The sequence below is a fragment of the Lytechinus pictus genome, chromosome 3 (genome assembly GCF_037042905.1).
Source record: "Lytechinus pictus isolate F3 Inbred chromosome 3, Lp3.0, whole genome shotgun sequence".
NCBI classification, from domain to species: Eukaryota; Metazoa; Echinodermata; class Echinoidea; order Temnopleuroida; family Toxopneustidae; genus Lytechinus; species Lytechinus pictus.
Window position 1 is genome coordinate 59,248,180 of NC_087247.1, and position 14,303 is coordinate 59,262,482.

General features: G+C 32.7%; 1 protein-coding gene across 12 annotated transcripts in view; it reads left to right on the top strand.

Moving 5' to 3' along the window:
* The window catches only part of LOC129256894 (cadherin EGF LAG seven-pass G-type receptor 2-like), a 28,764-nt gene extending 14,722 nt beyond the window's left edge, over positions 1 to 14,042 (top strand). Inside the window, exons 20-29 of one of the 12 annotated variants that reach the window (XM_064097458.1) lie at positions 459 to 539; positions 863 to 1,103; positions 2,090 to 2,140; positions 3,296 to 3,337; positions 5,916 to 6,068; positions 6,555 to 6,602; positions 7,014 to 7,175; positions 7,648 to 7,852; positions 10,249 to 10,266; positions 12,157 to 14,042. In XM_064097458.1, the coding sequence (XP_063953528.1) occupies positions 459 to 539; positions 863 to 1,103; positions 2,090 to 2,140; positions 3,296 to 3,337; positions 5,916 to 6,068; positions 6,555 to 6,602; positions 7,014 to 7,175; positions 7,648 to 7,852; positions 10,249 to 10,266; positions 12,157 to 12,187 (1,032 nt within the window). In that variant the 3' untranslated portion in view covers positions 12,188 to 14,042. Of the gene's footprint in view, positions 1 to 458; positions 540 to 862; positions 1,104 to 2,089; positions 2,141 to 3,295; positions 3,338 to 4,617; positions 4,869 to 5,915; positions 6,069 to 6,554; positions 6,603 to 7,013; positions 7,176 to 7,647; positions 10,072 to 10,248; positions 10,267 to 12,156 lie in introns of those variants that run through there. The other 11 variants (XM_054895111.2, XM_054895112.2, XM_054895114.2 and 8 more) reach the window with 11 other exon arrangements.
* The last annotated feature ends 261 nt before the right edge of the window (positions 14,043 to 14,303 follow it).

Consider the following 14,303-nt stretch of genomic DNA (forward strand, 5'->3'; position numbering starts at 1 on the left):
AAGTTTCAAGATCTATCACATTTTAATACCCATCCACGCTCAAAGTCTGTTTTGAAAATATTGTCATTTTCTCTAATTTGTACTGTTGTCCTTGCCAATATGTGATTTTCCATAACTTGTATGTATGTTCTTTTTATTGAGTGAAATGAATGAGTAAAATTTAAACTCCTTTGCTTGCTTCTAAGACATTGAAATTAATTATAGACTATTGTATAACAAAATCAAAATTTACATATGTCAATAATATATTTGTGCACTTTTAAAGTACAACTTTATGAAATAATTGAAAGATCAGTTGAAAGTTTTCAGGTGGAGTTTAATCTTAGTAATTGTAAACTCACCAATACATTTTAACACAGATAGAAATTTCATCTTACAAAGATTTACGTCTTGATTCTAAAAACAATTTTTTTCTCAAAAACTTGGTTATTGAAATTATGTTTTTTTGTTTCTTTCAGGTACGGAATGAATGGTGTAGATGCTGTCACAGGATGCAAGGAAAACAATACAAACCAGAAATTAATAACAGCATCAACTCAGTAAGTTATTCACAAATTGTACAACAGGAAATAACTTGACTTTAATTTAGAATATATCTTAATTTAACTGTAGGAAGTACATGGATTGTTGAATCGTCAGTATAAATTATTTCTTTCTGATATTGGTACCCCAGAGATAAAAGAGAGTTAAATCATGAATAATTGATTTAATTTCTTTCATGAATAAAGAGTATAGAATATTTAATATGACTACTCTATCCCTTGGTAAAAATGCCTTATTTACTCTGTCATTTCAGTCGAATCCTGCTACTTAGAAATTATTAAGATTAAAGATGAATCCTTTCTTCTGTTTCTTTTTAAAGCGATCTGCCCTGACATATAGTAAAAATGATTCCATCGGCACACCGGGTAGATATAACATTGGCATATCAACAGCATCAATAGGCGCAAGTAGCCGTTCATCAAAAATGAGTAACAACCCTCATGTTTATCGACCTGATGGCTACCTACGCAAGACAGCCAGTACAACTACCACTTCACCATCAGCCCATTTTGATTATGTGCCATCCTACTACAAAAATAATGCTGAAACAAATTTAGATGGTAAGAACATTATTTTCAAAAAAGAAAAGTGAATAATGTTGTATAATCATTTCACTGTACTTCTGCATGAATACTAATAAAATCATATAAGGTTAGTGTTAAAGTTATTCATACATCAGATTTACTGAAATATTTGATTGACTTGAATACTTCACATATATCAAATAGAATTATGAGCTAGACAACTTAATTGTCATTCATCTTTGAAATTCGAATTTCAAGAGATGCATTTTCAGAGCAAATGACATTGCGTCATACAGGAAACCATCATCAACATCACCATCATTGTCTTCTAGGTATATAACATAGTATGAATTCCTCTTATTAATCATGAAATGATTGTATAACCTTGTTCTCAGTAGAATGTAGACTTGATATTCATGTTCCCAAGCCTTTCCCCATGCCTTTTCATATAATGCTCTAACCCATCAACAGTCCTGCTATTCAAAGCATTAAAAAAAATACCTGTACAAATAAGTATATATCTTGAATCTTATGATATATATCGCGTTTGAGTCAATAAAAAATGCATATATCCTCTTGACTTTTGCAGCTATATGAAATCATCTCTTCAGCTTCAAAATAATTTGATAAGCAATAAAAAAGAGAAATAAGGAAATTAGCTGTGTATCACTAAAATAATTTTTTGATTTAAGAGTCCTAATGATTGTCTTTGAAGTAATTTAAAGATTTGTAAATGAATAGTATAAACGTTGATAGATTAAAACATTATTATTCTATTTTATAATCGATCAGCTAAAGCTTTTTTATGGGCTTACAGTCCTTAAATACATTTTAAAGACCTCCAGTCTTGCTGCTTAAAAAAATAAATAGTGATGTGAATGGAAAACTAATTGTAATTTTTATTTAAGAATGATTGGTAGTAAAGATGACTAGTTAACATAGATGTAGTGGTTACATTGTTCTAACAGCATGCTTTGTACCATGTGCTTCTTGTTCCATGCATTCATTCTTTACACACACAGCAGCTCATATGGGTATGATGGGACACACCAATCCTGTTATGAATGTTTTAGGTGAGAGAGTGCATTCTGTCTGTCTGTCTGTCACATTCTTGTTATTGTGATGTCATATCACCCACTTATATTTTCTAGTCTCTGCTAGATCATTCAGATATCATTTCATCTTTAATGTTACAAATAATAAGTAATCTATGCTATTTTAATCTAACCCATTCATTACCAGTTTTCACAAGATCTTTATACTTTGTAATTTGAGTGATGAGTACATTTTCTTAATTCAAGATAAGATGTACCGGTAAATGTTATGTATTTACAGGTCCCTAGTTTTAAAGGTTTTACCATTTAATACAATTACATTAAAATCTGGTTTCTGTTGCATAAATTTTTTTTTTCAGTTACTTTGCCATCCAATGGTAACTACCATGGCAATTAAAATAAAGGATTCCATGAGAATTACCATTTGTTGGGAAAGTTACCGTTATAGTAGCTTGTATGCTATGGGTCTCTGTAATGATTGATAGATCTATACAGTAGGTATTTGGATTCTTAATGCTGTCTGTAATTTTGTATCACTGTTTCTTGATTTGTGTTCTGTGTGTAAGTTGAGTTTATATTCTTTTGTGGTTTAAATGTGAAGTAGTTTCAAGGTGCTGAGAATTCTCATTTTGTAGGTAGGGTACGGTATCCAGATTTAACAAGCTTCAAAGTCCATGCTAAAAGAAAAATTTATATGGCTTAAAGCAATTCAGAAAGAACAAGATCAAAGAAGCATGACAGTGAAAGCTTGAGGAAGATAGGCAAATAGATTTTAACATAGAAATCTGAAATTGACAACGTCATCCATTCAAAAGTTTTGTTGGAAATGGCCAATGATTTTATAATTAATACTCATAATTTGAAATTGAAATCCATGAGTCATTTTTCTTGATAATTTCTGCCTTATCGTAGGTGATGACAATGAAGTTATCCATCTCTACATACTGTAATGATGTTAATTTGTTGTTTGGAAGTTCAATATTTGACATTGATTACGCTGCACAAAGTGAATGTGATATTTCCACCTGTCAAGCAATTTTAAGTTTTTATAAATTTTCGTAACTTGTTTATATGCTTCTAAGATATTTCTACTATTGGAAATAGAATCAGGATTGTATCCCCTCTAAACTAATTTTGTAATAATCTGAAATGATCGTAATGGTTTTATTATAGAAGCAGTGTATACCTTTCAAAAGGATTGGCCTGCCAAGCTGTGTAAGTAAAGTCCTAATGGACTCAATGGCCCACTCGTGGAATGCAAATCAATTATGTTGCACTGGATGCCTAAAGAAAGCAAACTTAATCTGATTGAACCATACTGACAAGCACTGTGAAATCACAATACTAGATGATGTGTAGGAGCCCATCTAATAAACAAGATATCATCTTGAATGACTTTGTCATTTCATTTTCATGTTTGTGTTCATGTAAATGTTATGTGTGTGATGTCCATATGACTGTAATGAATAATTCACGACGAGAATGACTGTATATGAGAAACTCCTTGCGTTTCCTCTTGAATATATACAATGATTTGTATAGGCCTCCCCTTTCAATCCAATCCAATCTGGGAATTTATCTAGCACCAATATTACATTTTGGAATTATGAATCCCAAGGTATTATGCACCTGTCATTGTAACTGAAGCCCACATGTACCCTGGTACAAGTTGGGACTTCGGTCCCTCAAAGCTGACAAATCCCCAAGGACGTCACTGTCGGGCAGGGCAAGTCCTGCCCTTCATACCGCAGTAGAATTTCTAGCTCACTGCCGCTGCCAAAACCCATACATGGTCTCCACCCAACAGGGGTGGTTTCATTCAAGCCACTGCCACATCCAGGTAACCTGCCAGCAAGGATGTCTACTCGTGCAAACCCCTAACAATTCAGTGGATTCACAATAATGTGCCCTATCTATCGGTTGCAGTGGACAGGCCGAAATTTGCGATGCCTCATGGGAAAAAGTCGACATATGTTGCATGCGCTAGTACTAAAGTGCATACATGCATGCGAAAATTCTGCGCTGGCCGATGTGGCTCAACCGGCTTACATATGCTGTTTACTCGGGTCGAGGAGGTGGGAGAGAAATTTGCCTGCATATTTCTGTGTGAAATTTAGACAGGTGAATACCTGCCATATGGATTTAATTTGTGAAGCATCACAGTCACATTACAGTACACTAGCACTGTGCGCCTGCGCGCGATGTTGACTGCGAAATTGGGCAATTGGCCTGTATGCTGCAACCGATAAATGGCTTACCATATTGTGAATACATGGCAAGTAACCCGGTATTCCCTGGGAAAGTGGGACCCGCAGTTACAATTCACAGGTGCATTAATGTTATATCTCTTAATTAATCTTATACACAAAATACATTTTGATAGTAATTATATACAAGTGTTAGTCCTTTACGTTTATCACTTCACCACTTGATTCTTAAATACTAACAATATTCATTTGTACTTGCCTGGATTGCATTTCATTGCATACCATCAGACTGGGACTATGATTATAGTATTGCTAACAGAACACCATCTTCAGGCAGCTATCATACTAACCCTCGTAGACGAAAACGCCGTGGTAAGATAGCTTCTACTGGCCAAATCCGTGTTTGTCGTCAGCTTAATCTGTTCTCCAGCCCCACTTTCATTGCAGAATATTTGCTTCTTTTTTATGATTTAATACTGAGATGTATAATGTTTGATAATGCTTTGTCTATGTAATTTTAGCAATATTCCACCTTTTATTTTTCCACCTGTCAGTTTTGTTCACAAAGCCTGTGATTTGAATATGATCCACATGTTCTTTTTTCATAAGTTCTGTATTGTTATTGACATTTCCATTCCAATCACAGCTTCTGTTTTCATTGATACAGTTAAAAAATTTATTTGTAGGAGTGAAAGTATATAATACTCATTTCTGCTTTAAAAAGAAATATTGTATTTAAATTGATTAGTCATGATACTTTGTTAGAGAAAAAATATATATCATTTGTAAAGTAAAGCATGTATATTGATTTGTTCAATATGAAAAGCATATATCAATCAAAGCTTTTCATATCAATTTCCTAATTTTTTATATTTTGCTCTCGTTTCAATAATGATGCTGTTCTAATTCATGATTAATCTGACATGATGGATATCAATTATGTGGATGGAATCTGTAAATGTATGATTTGCTATCATTTATTTGTATATTTTGTTTGTTAATAACTTTGTGACTTTATTCAGTCTCTGAGTCAATCAGTAATTTTCTGAATTCACTTGCATGGGTATTTCTCCCTGCAAAATCTTACACAGAACTATTTAAAAACAAATACTACAATTCACTAACATACACAAATGCATGTGTTTCACTTACCTTTTTATGTAAAACTATTTAAATGGTATTTTGCATATTTCAATCGACCTTTTGAAAATATATTATTTTTCTATCACCTATATTTGATACACAGAAGTCATACGGCTCATATAATGTTGTGTATTCCAAACAAGCTAACATTGTGCATTGATTAAAAAGTCCCACATAAAAAAGTCATCTATTGCTTTTACATAAAATTTCATCCCAGGAATTTTCTTGCATTTCTATTCAATATTTTGAATCGGTTTTAGATTAAAACATTCAGATTTTTTAATTGGGTCTTAGATTGAAAACACTTGGATTTTTCACAAATATTGGAAAAAATAATTCTCGCCTTACTAAAGAGCACGTCTCTTCACCCAAACATTAAACCTATTCCCTACCTCTGTTATAGGAGTAAATTATGATAATATTATTTTTTTGTTTCTCTTCAGATAATGATTCTGATTCAGACAGTGATGCATCAGTTCAGCGTCAGAGAGATAGTATGTCATTAGCATCATCTCATTCTTCTGATGATGAGGAAATAGCACCTTTACCTGATAAAGAACAATGGAAAAGCACACCTAAAAAAGTTCATTTACCAGGTAAGTATTATCTATCAGTAACAAAGTGGAATCCAACTTTAGGTATGACAATGTTTAGGAATTAGCAACTGATCTTATTTAGTTGTTTTAGATACTGGTTATGAATTTTATGCCTCAAATTACCAGGGTATTTCCTTGTCAATTTAGTTATGAGTCTTTTGCATCTCTCATGCATTACCTGTTTAAATGTAAGAATATTAACGGATAAGCAATTATGATATTCACATAACTGTATCCGACGGCTGGCTTAAAAAATCTTCCTACATAAGTGAATATTTGACAATTAGAGGGGTTAGATGGTTGGTTGATGCTAGCTACTGCAGTGAGTGTGATCTCACTTGAGCAAAAGCATGCACATAAAATATTTATATTAATTTTTGGTATTAGAACATTGATTATAGTGAGAGAGATAAAGTTGTGATACTACAAGATTGTATTGTATTTTAGTTGTTTATTATAAACTAGTTTTTCTCTTTGTAATTTCAGATAATATTCCCCAAACTACCATAGCACCAATCCATAGTACACCAAAAGGTAAGAATGATTGAATTTGTAAATGAAGATGCTTTCTTTAATTGTGATACTGATAACAACAATAAGATAAGGGTGGTCTAGTCATACTAATTTAATATAGATGGTGGTAAATACTTGTTGTACTGACATAAAATTGATAATTATAGATTTGATATGATTTTTTATGTTATCCTTGTATGGAAAGGAAATAATGTTTATTGATGAAAATTTTCTTCAATATTAGTGATGTTACTAAACAGCTTTATTTGTATATTGTCTGTGAATTGGATTTCTATGTTTACTCTATTTAAATGTTACAGGCTTTTTAATTTGCATGCTGTAATTATTTCTGTTAATTCTTTTCCCCTTCAAAATCTTAGTTTTATTTCCCTCTATGAAATCATAATTTTCCTTTTGTTCCTTTTTGTGCAGTAAAACCATCACCAGAGATGCTTCACAAGAAAATATATTCTGGTGATATTTTAACAAATGATAATGAGTCACGCCATAGAGCAGAGCTTAAGATATTAGACCCTAAACTCCCTCCACCAGATAGTGATAGAGATGGAAGTCAGAACAGTGGAAGTGTGTCAGGTTAGCATCACCATTCAAATATATTCTAGGCAAATTCATTTTATGTAAAGAAGTTGGAAAACAGATGAAGTACTAATTTTCGGAAAAGATAATGAAATTCTAAATATTTCTGATGGAATGTCTTTTGTCTAACTGGTAAACCTAGTAGTTCAATCATACCTGGAACTATTATTTATATAGCGTAAGTGCTGCAAAATATAGGTTGTAATAAAAATAAAAACTTTCATTAAATTGTGAGATGTATTTGTCTATAATTCATTTTCTGTTTATTTTATTTCTTTTTTTTTTTGCTTCAAACAGACTGATATATGGAGTATATTTATTTTCTTATCCAGTGATATTGCCAGTGTTATGTGGCTTTTTCTTGATATTTGCTGCTTGATTTTCAAATTCATTTCCTGCTTTCATGTTCTAGATTCATAATGTATGAAATGCTTACATCATGTCGCTCTCCTTGTCCTACCACCCACAGGAAGTCGGACACACTTACCGGCAGTCTCTCAACGTCCTGATATCCTTCCATTAAAAGGTATCATGAAGACACCAGGTAGCTCTCATAAAGGATCACCAAACACCACAAGCAGCTCACATAGTAGTCTGATTCCAGCTGATGTCACTAGCCACAGGGACAAACTGACCGTTAGGCCGGCTGGAGGTCAAGGCGACAACGATTCAGAGTGCGTGCCTGTCACTGATCTTTAAATTGCCTCTCTACATATTCCCTTTATTAGACCATTTTATGATCCCTAGCCCTGAAATTGTGGTTTGTTTATGTATGCAAATTACACTTGTCTTTGGTGAGAGGGTACTACATTAACAGAATAATATAGGATAAATATACTTGCTGCTTTTATAATAATCATATAAAAATATATACAACTAGAAACAGTACACTTCATATCCTCTCTTGTATCTGTTTGTAGACAAATCTTTAATAATCTCATTTAAATCTGAGAAATGACTTTGACCTGACCATTCTTTGTAAGGCCTTCTGTTAAGTACTTCAACAAAATGTACGTCCACAGCTTTGTTCAATTTGGGGTTCCTCAATTGGCCATTGTGTCTATTACCATAACCACAAAAATAATAAGCAGATACAGGAAATGACTCAAAAATGTTGACAATTATATTTATTCCATTCATATGGGATTTGAAAACAAAAGCTATGAAGCTATGAACAAGAAGATGATTTTATTATATTGACATAGACACACATTAAAATTTAAATGTTTGTGACAAGCAGTTGAGGATAGGATTTTTTGGGAAGCATTGTAAATAAGACTTTTGAGCAGATGGGTATATATATGAGTAAGGTGTGTGGACAAGGAATGTATTATACTAGACTGGTGAATGGACACAAAATACTATGATGTCTCTATATGTGTGTGTGTTGTGCACTTATTACTTGTTATTTCATGATTATGAGATCAGAAATTAACATATCAACAGATAGGTTTGTTCTCATTTTACAGGAGACGGGGCTCTTAAAACAATCATTATTATGCTATATGGTGCTGAATGAAAAAAAAAAAGAATTACAAATCTACTCCCCACATGTATTGTACACATTACATTTTAGGAAGTGAAAGGAAAGGAGCTTGATAAATGTTGTGATTTTGTGTCATTGTGAAATCTGTGACTGCTACATTTCAAAGATATGTATATTAAAATCATGTTTATATCATGAATTATGGACAAAATCAATATCTTTCCAATCAAGATATAAATAGATGAAAGATGGACTAGAATATCTTGTATCTATACCTCAATATCGTACTAGAGGCATGTACTACAACTGTGATCTACTAGGAATTATGCTTGTTTAATGTGATGCTTTGTATGGGTGATTTTTGTGACCTTGTATCAAAGTGCACTGCAACTACATGTACATATAACATAAAGAATTTCAAGGATGTAAAAGATGATTCTGCCCTACTTCTCCAACACCCACAGATGCATACTCTGGGCCCTGCTCTGGGCAAATTGAAATGATATTTATTAATATAGGCAAATTGATTTACTATGAACTGAAGAATTCTAAATGCTCAAAGAAAATTGTTAACTCTAATTCAAGCAAATTGAAGACAGGCCGAGTGGAGTTCTCCATCAAAACATGTAAATGAATATCAGAAGTGGTAGACTTTTAAATCTAAAAGGATTTATATATTTTATATCCTTGATTCTTCATCCCTGGCAGTATATAAATTGGGTCCACGATATAAAGTTTGTCTCATCTTTTTCTTTAGGAGTTTGATTTGAATAATCCATCATGCGGACCTCTGTTTACTTTGTACCCATGTATTTAAATTAAAGTTGTGAGCAAAATATAAATCGGGAGTTTTCACACAGCGGTGTAGAATGAATCCTACAACGCAGCCAATGCATTGGAAGTCAAATCACAGTGAAGTCTTTGTTAAAGGTCGGTGAATCGGAGCTGAAATTTTGTCTTTGTGAAAGCTGACGAAAAATTGCAAATGTGTTGTCACGGCCCAAACTGCTGGTTTTATTCGCCGACCCTCAAGAGACTTCATTTTGATTTGACTTGCATTTTCAATGCATTTGCTGCGTGATAGCTAGGGTTCATTCTGTGCCTCTGTGTAAAAACTCCCTTATATCAGGACTACATCACCAAAATTACAACTTTTTCTTCTCTTTGTTTCTCTTATTTAATAGTGATAAATGAACTATCTGGTAATAAACAGTTAAGTCAGGCTGCAGTTTTATCAAATCACTTGCATGTTTCCCCATGTAATCAATTCCCATGCAGTTTTGATAATGAAACTTGTTAATTCAACACAAGCAAAAATAATATTAATATTTCGTTATTCCTTTTACATGATTTCCTTCTCTTATATGAAAATGTTGATTTTTACATTGTTTTTTTTTTAGGGAGAGGAAAAAAAGAATACAAATAATTGAAATTATCATGATCAATATCTTTACTTCTAGGAATCTGCTTAAAGTCAAGTCCCAATCCCTTTTTATTGTTCTTGAAATCAGAGTGATGTTATGCTGTGACCATGATAGCATGATTTTACCTTTGTTTTTTCTTTCGTTCTTATTATTTCACCAGTTGTGTTGATTTAAGATCGTAAGTAGCCAGGGGATATCTCCCTTCTAATACTAACAATACATTTTGCATCATTTTGGGTTTGAATAATTTGCAGTGGTATTTGGTTTGCAATTAATCCATGCAATGATTGATTTCAAGGGATGTAATTTCATTCTTTACTTAAATTTCCCTTGGGCATTTTTTATTCAATCAATTTGCATTATTCACACTTTTTATCATTGGTTGGTATGACTTTTAATTTGCATCTCTAAATTGAGCTTTTTTATGGGGAATAAAGGTCCGTCAAAATAGTTTTTGGCAAATTTTTATATCCAGAAAATTATCTTTCCCATTGACAGCTACTTATAAGGAAGTGTGTTGTGTGTTCATAATGGCATCATATTTACACTTTTCTGATTTTTGAAATTCTTCATTTTCATATCTTGGACATAATTTCTTTGCAGTGCATTCCTTATTTTGTTAATGACCTTATATCAAATTTCCTATTCAAAATAAAAATGTCTGATTTTTGTCTCGCCCACCAGAGGTGAAGGCGAGACTCGGATCCGTCTGTCGTCCGTCCGTCCATCGTCCGTCCGTCCGTCACAAACCTTATGACACATAACTCCACAACCCTAAGTCACTTTTCAACCAAACTTGGATGGTAGATGGACTTGGGGGACCTGCATGTTATGCTGCAATCGGAGGTCACATGGTAAGGTCAAAGGTCATTTTCAGGTCAACGTTAAAGTTTACATGCAAGACTCTCTTATGACACCTAACTCCGCAACCATAAGTCGCTTTTCAACCAAACTTGGATGGTAGATGGACTTGGGGGACCTGCATCTTGGGCTGCAGTCGGAGGTCACATGGTAAGGTCAAAGGTCATTTTCGGGTCAACGTTAAAGTTGATATGCAAGACTCTCTTATGACACTTAACTCCGCAGCCGTAAGTCACTTTTCAACCAAACTTGGATGGTAGATAGACTTGGGGGACCTGCATGTTATGCTGCAGTCCGAGGTCACATGGTAAGGTCAAAGGTAATTTTCAGGTCAACGTTAAAGTTTACATGCAAGACTCTCTTATGACACCTAACTCCGCAACCGTAAGTCAATTTTCAACCAAACTTGGATGGTAGATGTACTTAGGCGACCTGCATGTTATTGCTGCAGTCGGAGGTCACATGGTAAGGTCAAAGGTCATTTTCAGGTCAACATTAAAGTTTACGTGCAAGACTCTTATGACAAGTGTTATTTCATCCCAGTCATTTCACAATGAAGTTTCGATACAACTCTGTTGCGTGCCTTCGCAAATCACAATATTTCTGGTTATTTTCATAAGTGGGCGAGACACAAAACCGCTTTTGCCTTGTTATTTCTTCTTGTAACTTTCATTTGCAATGGTAAATGGCCATAGATATCATGCAAAACTCATATTTTCCATCTAGATCTTTCTTGAAATATAAAGCTATTTTTTTATCATTTTGATCTTTATAATATGCTTTTTAAAAGAAAGAGGAAAGAGTGTATGATTTAGACATACTATGCTGTCAGTTTAGTCCATTATGTGCATGTTGCAACCCTCCTGAGCAGTCCAACACATTATCTGCCCCCCCCCCCTTTTTTTCTAAATAAAGAACAATTGATTATACCCTCTCAGCATTTCAATTAGAACTTTTAATTTCAACATAGACAAAGGCAAGTAGGATAAGTCCAAACCCAATAACGGTAATCATTATTTTGTTATTGATCATCAGCTTCTGATGTAAGAAAACTCTGAAAATTTATTTCCTCTATAATTTGAAATTTGTTTCCATTTAATTATGTTTGCATGATTATTATTTGTACTTAAAAGTTTATTTTTGTTTCTTGTCTTTCCTTATTTTACACCCTTTCCCTCCTTACCTCCCTTCCTAACCTTTTAAATAGTGGTGGAAGCAGCAATGAGACTTCTGTATGACAGTAATAACAACTGAGAAACTGCACTTGATGGACTATAAATTTTCTACCAACAAGGGGGCAATTGCAAATCTACTTGTACAGATAGGCTAATATGAGTTTGCAAACCAAGGACAAACTGGAATATTTTAAACAAGAGTGAATGGATTGTGAAAGTTGATATCAAAGTGTACAGTTTTTGTTTTATACTCGTGTTATTAAGCCTGTATTTGCTCAAATATTGTTGTAAACCATGTGCAAATGATATGAAATGCATGTACTATGATACTGATAACTAGCATTGAAAGTTTTCTTTCATAAGGGTGTCTATGATTTGATCTGAAATCTTTTTGATATTTGAATGAATTTAATGAGTAATATATTAAGATTTGTTGATTTCTATGCTCTATGTTTCTTTATGATACAAAATGAAATAACCATGTCCATCAAACTTTGGAAAGTACATGAAATTGTATATGTAAATTATTTGTACAGTACTATTTAAGAACAGTTTCCATGAAAGTACAGTATCATCCTAAGAAAAAAAATATTACTGTTTGTCAGTTTTTTTCATATTTATGTCTATCCTGTCTCACAATGTACTAAAAGCACAATGAACTCTGATTAAAGATGCTTTCTGATTGGTCAATTTATTTTGAGCATGTACTTACTTTGCTTTAAGAATACACTTGATCAAGCTCCAAAAATGAGAATCATTCAATAAAATAGGAACAATACAAATGCTATGTATACAGTTTAAATGTTTTTTCATTCATCATAATCAGTGATGTTTTACTTTTGCAATGCTTGTATAAAATTTCTTTAATGTGTGTGTGTGTTTTTCAATATCACTGCTAAGCAGTATTTTCTTTATTTTAGTCTTTATTGTAGTTATTTATTATTTTTGCTGTTAACATTCTTTATTAATTATGATTGTTTGAACTAGATACAATTTATTGCACCTTCTACTTTTTATTATCATTTTGTTGTATAAAATGCCTTGCCATGTTTAAAGTATTTGTATATTTTGGATAGCACATTTTTTTCAATAGATATATTGATTGTAATGAAAGAGAAATGTTAGACTATACCCTCTGGGTTTCTCTATCACTCCTGGTGTATGTACTTACGTGTAGATTATTTGAGATTTAATTTTAGATAGAAATTTTCACCTTTCCCTGTATTCAGAAGTATGGAAATGATTTGTATAAATTTGCTTTATTATTTCTACAGAAAATGGCCAAAGACTTCCTATTATTAGGCAATATACCATTTAGTAATGTTAGCACAGGTGTAAAGAGATCAAAATCCAATCTCCATTCAATGTATCACCTTTGTTGATTTGTACTATTTGCACAGTTCCATTTGAAACAAAAATCAATATCAGTTAATGAAATAATTATGGTTTTGTATTCATGTTGGTGTCAGGGGACAATTAATATAGCCGTTGCTTTCTGAAATGTTGAAATGCCAAACCACTTTAATAGGATGTTAACTAGCAAATTTTTCTACAGTAGTCTATGGACCATAACAATACCAGATCAGTCAAGGAAACATTTACAGACGGATAGGGAATGTTGGAGTTTGGTGATATGCTTGTAAATATTGGTTTTGAGTGAATGTATTGTACATGTTGAGATATATCTGTATTGATTGTGCAGATGTTATAGTATCAGCTGCATTTTGTAAGATAAAAGAAAGATGCTACATTTATCAGTCATTAAGGTGATTAAAACCTAGGGATTGAAATATATTATGCACCCGTAAGTGATAGACAGGTACTGGATCACACGTAATATGAATAATCCTTTATTATTTAAAGGATAAAAGAAATGTAAGTGAATAGAAAATAAATATTAAGATATTTTTAATTTGGATATTTTGTTTCTTATATATTGATTTTATTCTTGAATGTCTTGTGATTTCTTTTGGAAATATGATTTGAATTATGCAATTTTTATTATCTTCCATATAATCTGACTCATTGAGCATCCTAGTAAAGCTTCCTGTACTATGGTCTTTTCTTTCATTGTTTGATTACCATTTTTGGCTCAAAAGTTGTTTGTTGTAAATTTTCTGAATTCAGTTTGATAATTTGCCTATTGAAACCTGAAAATTGGCACTGGAATGCTCGTCAG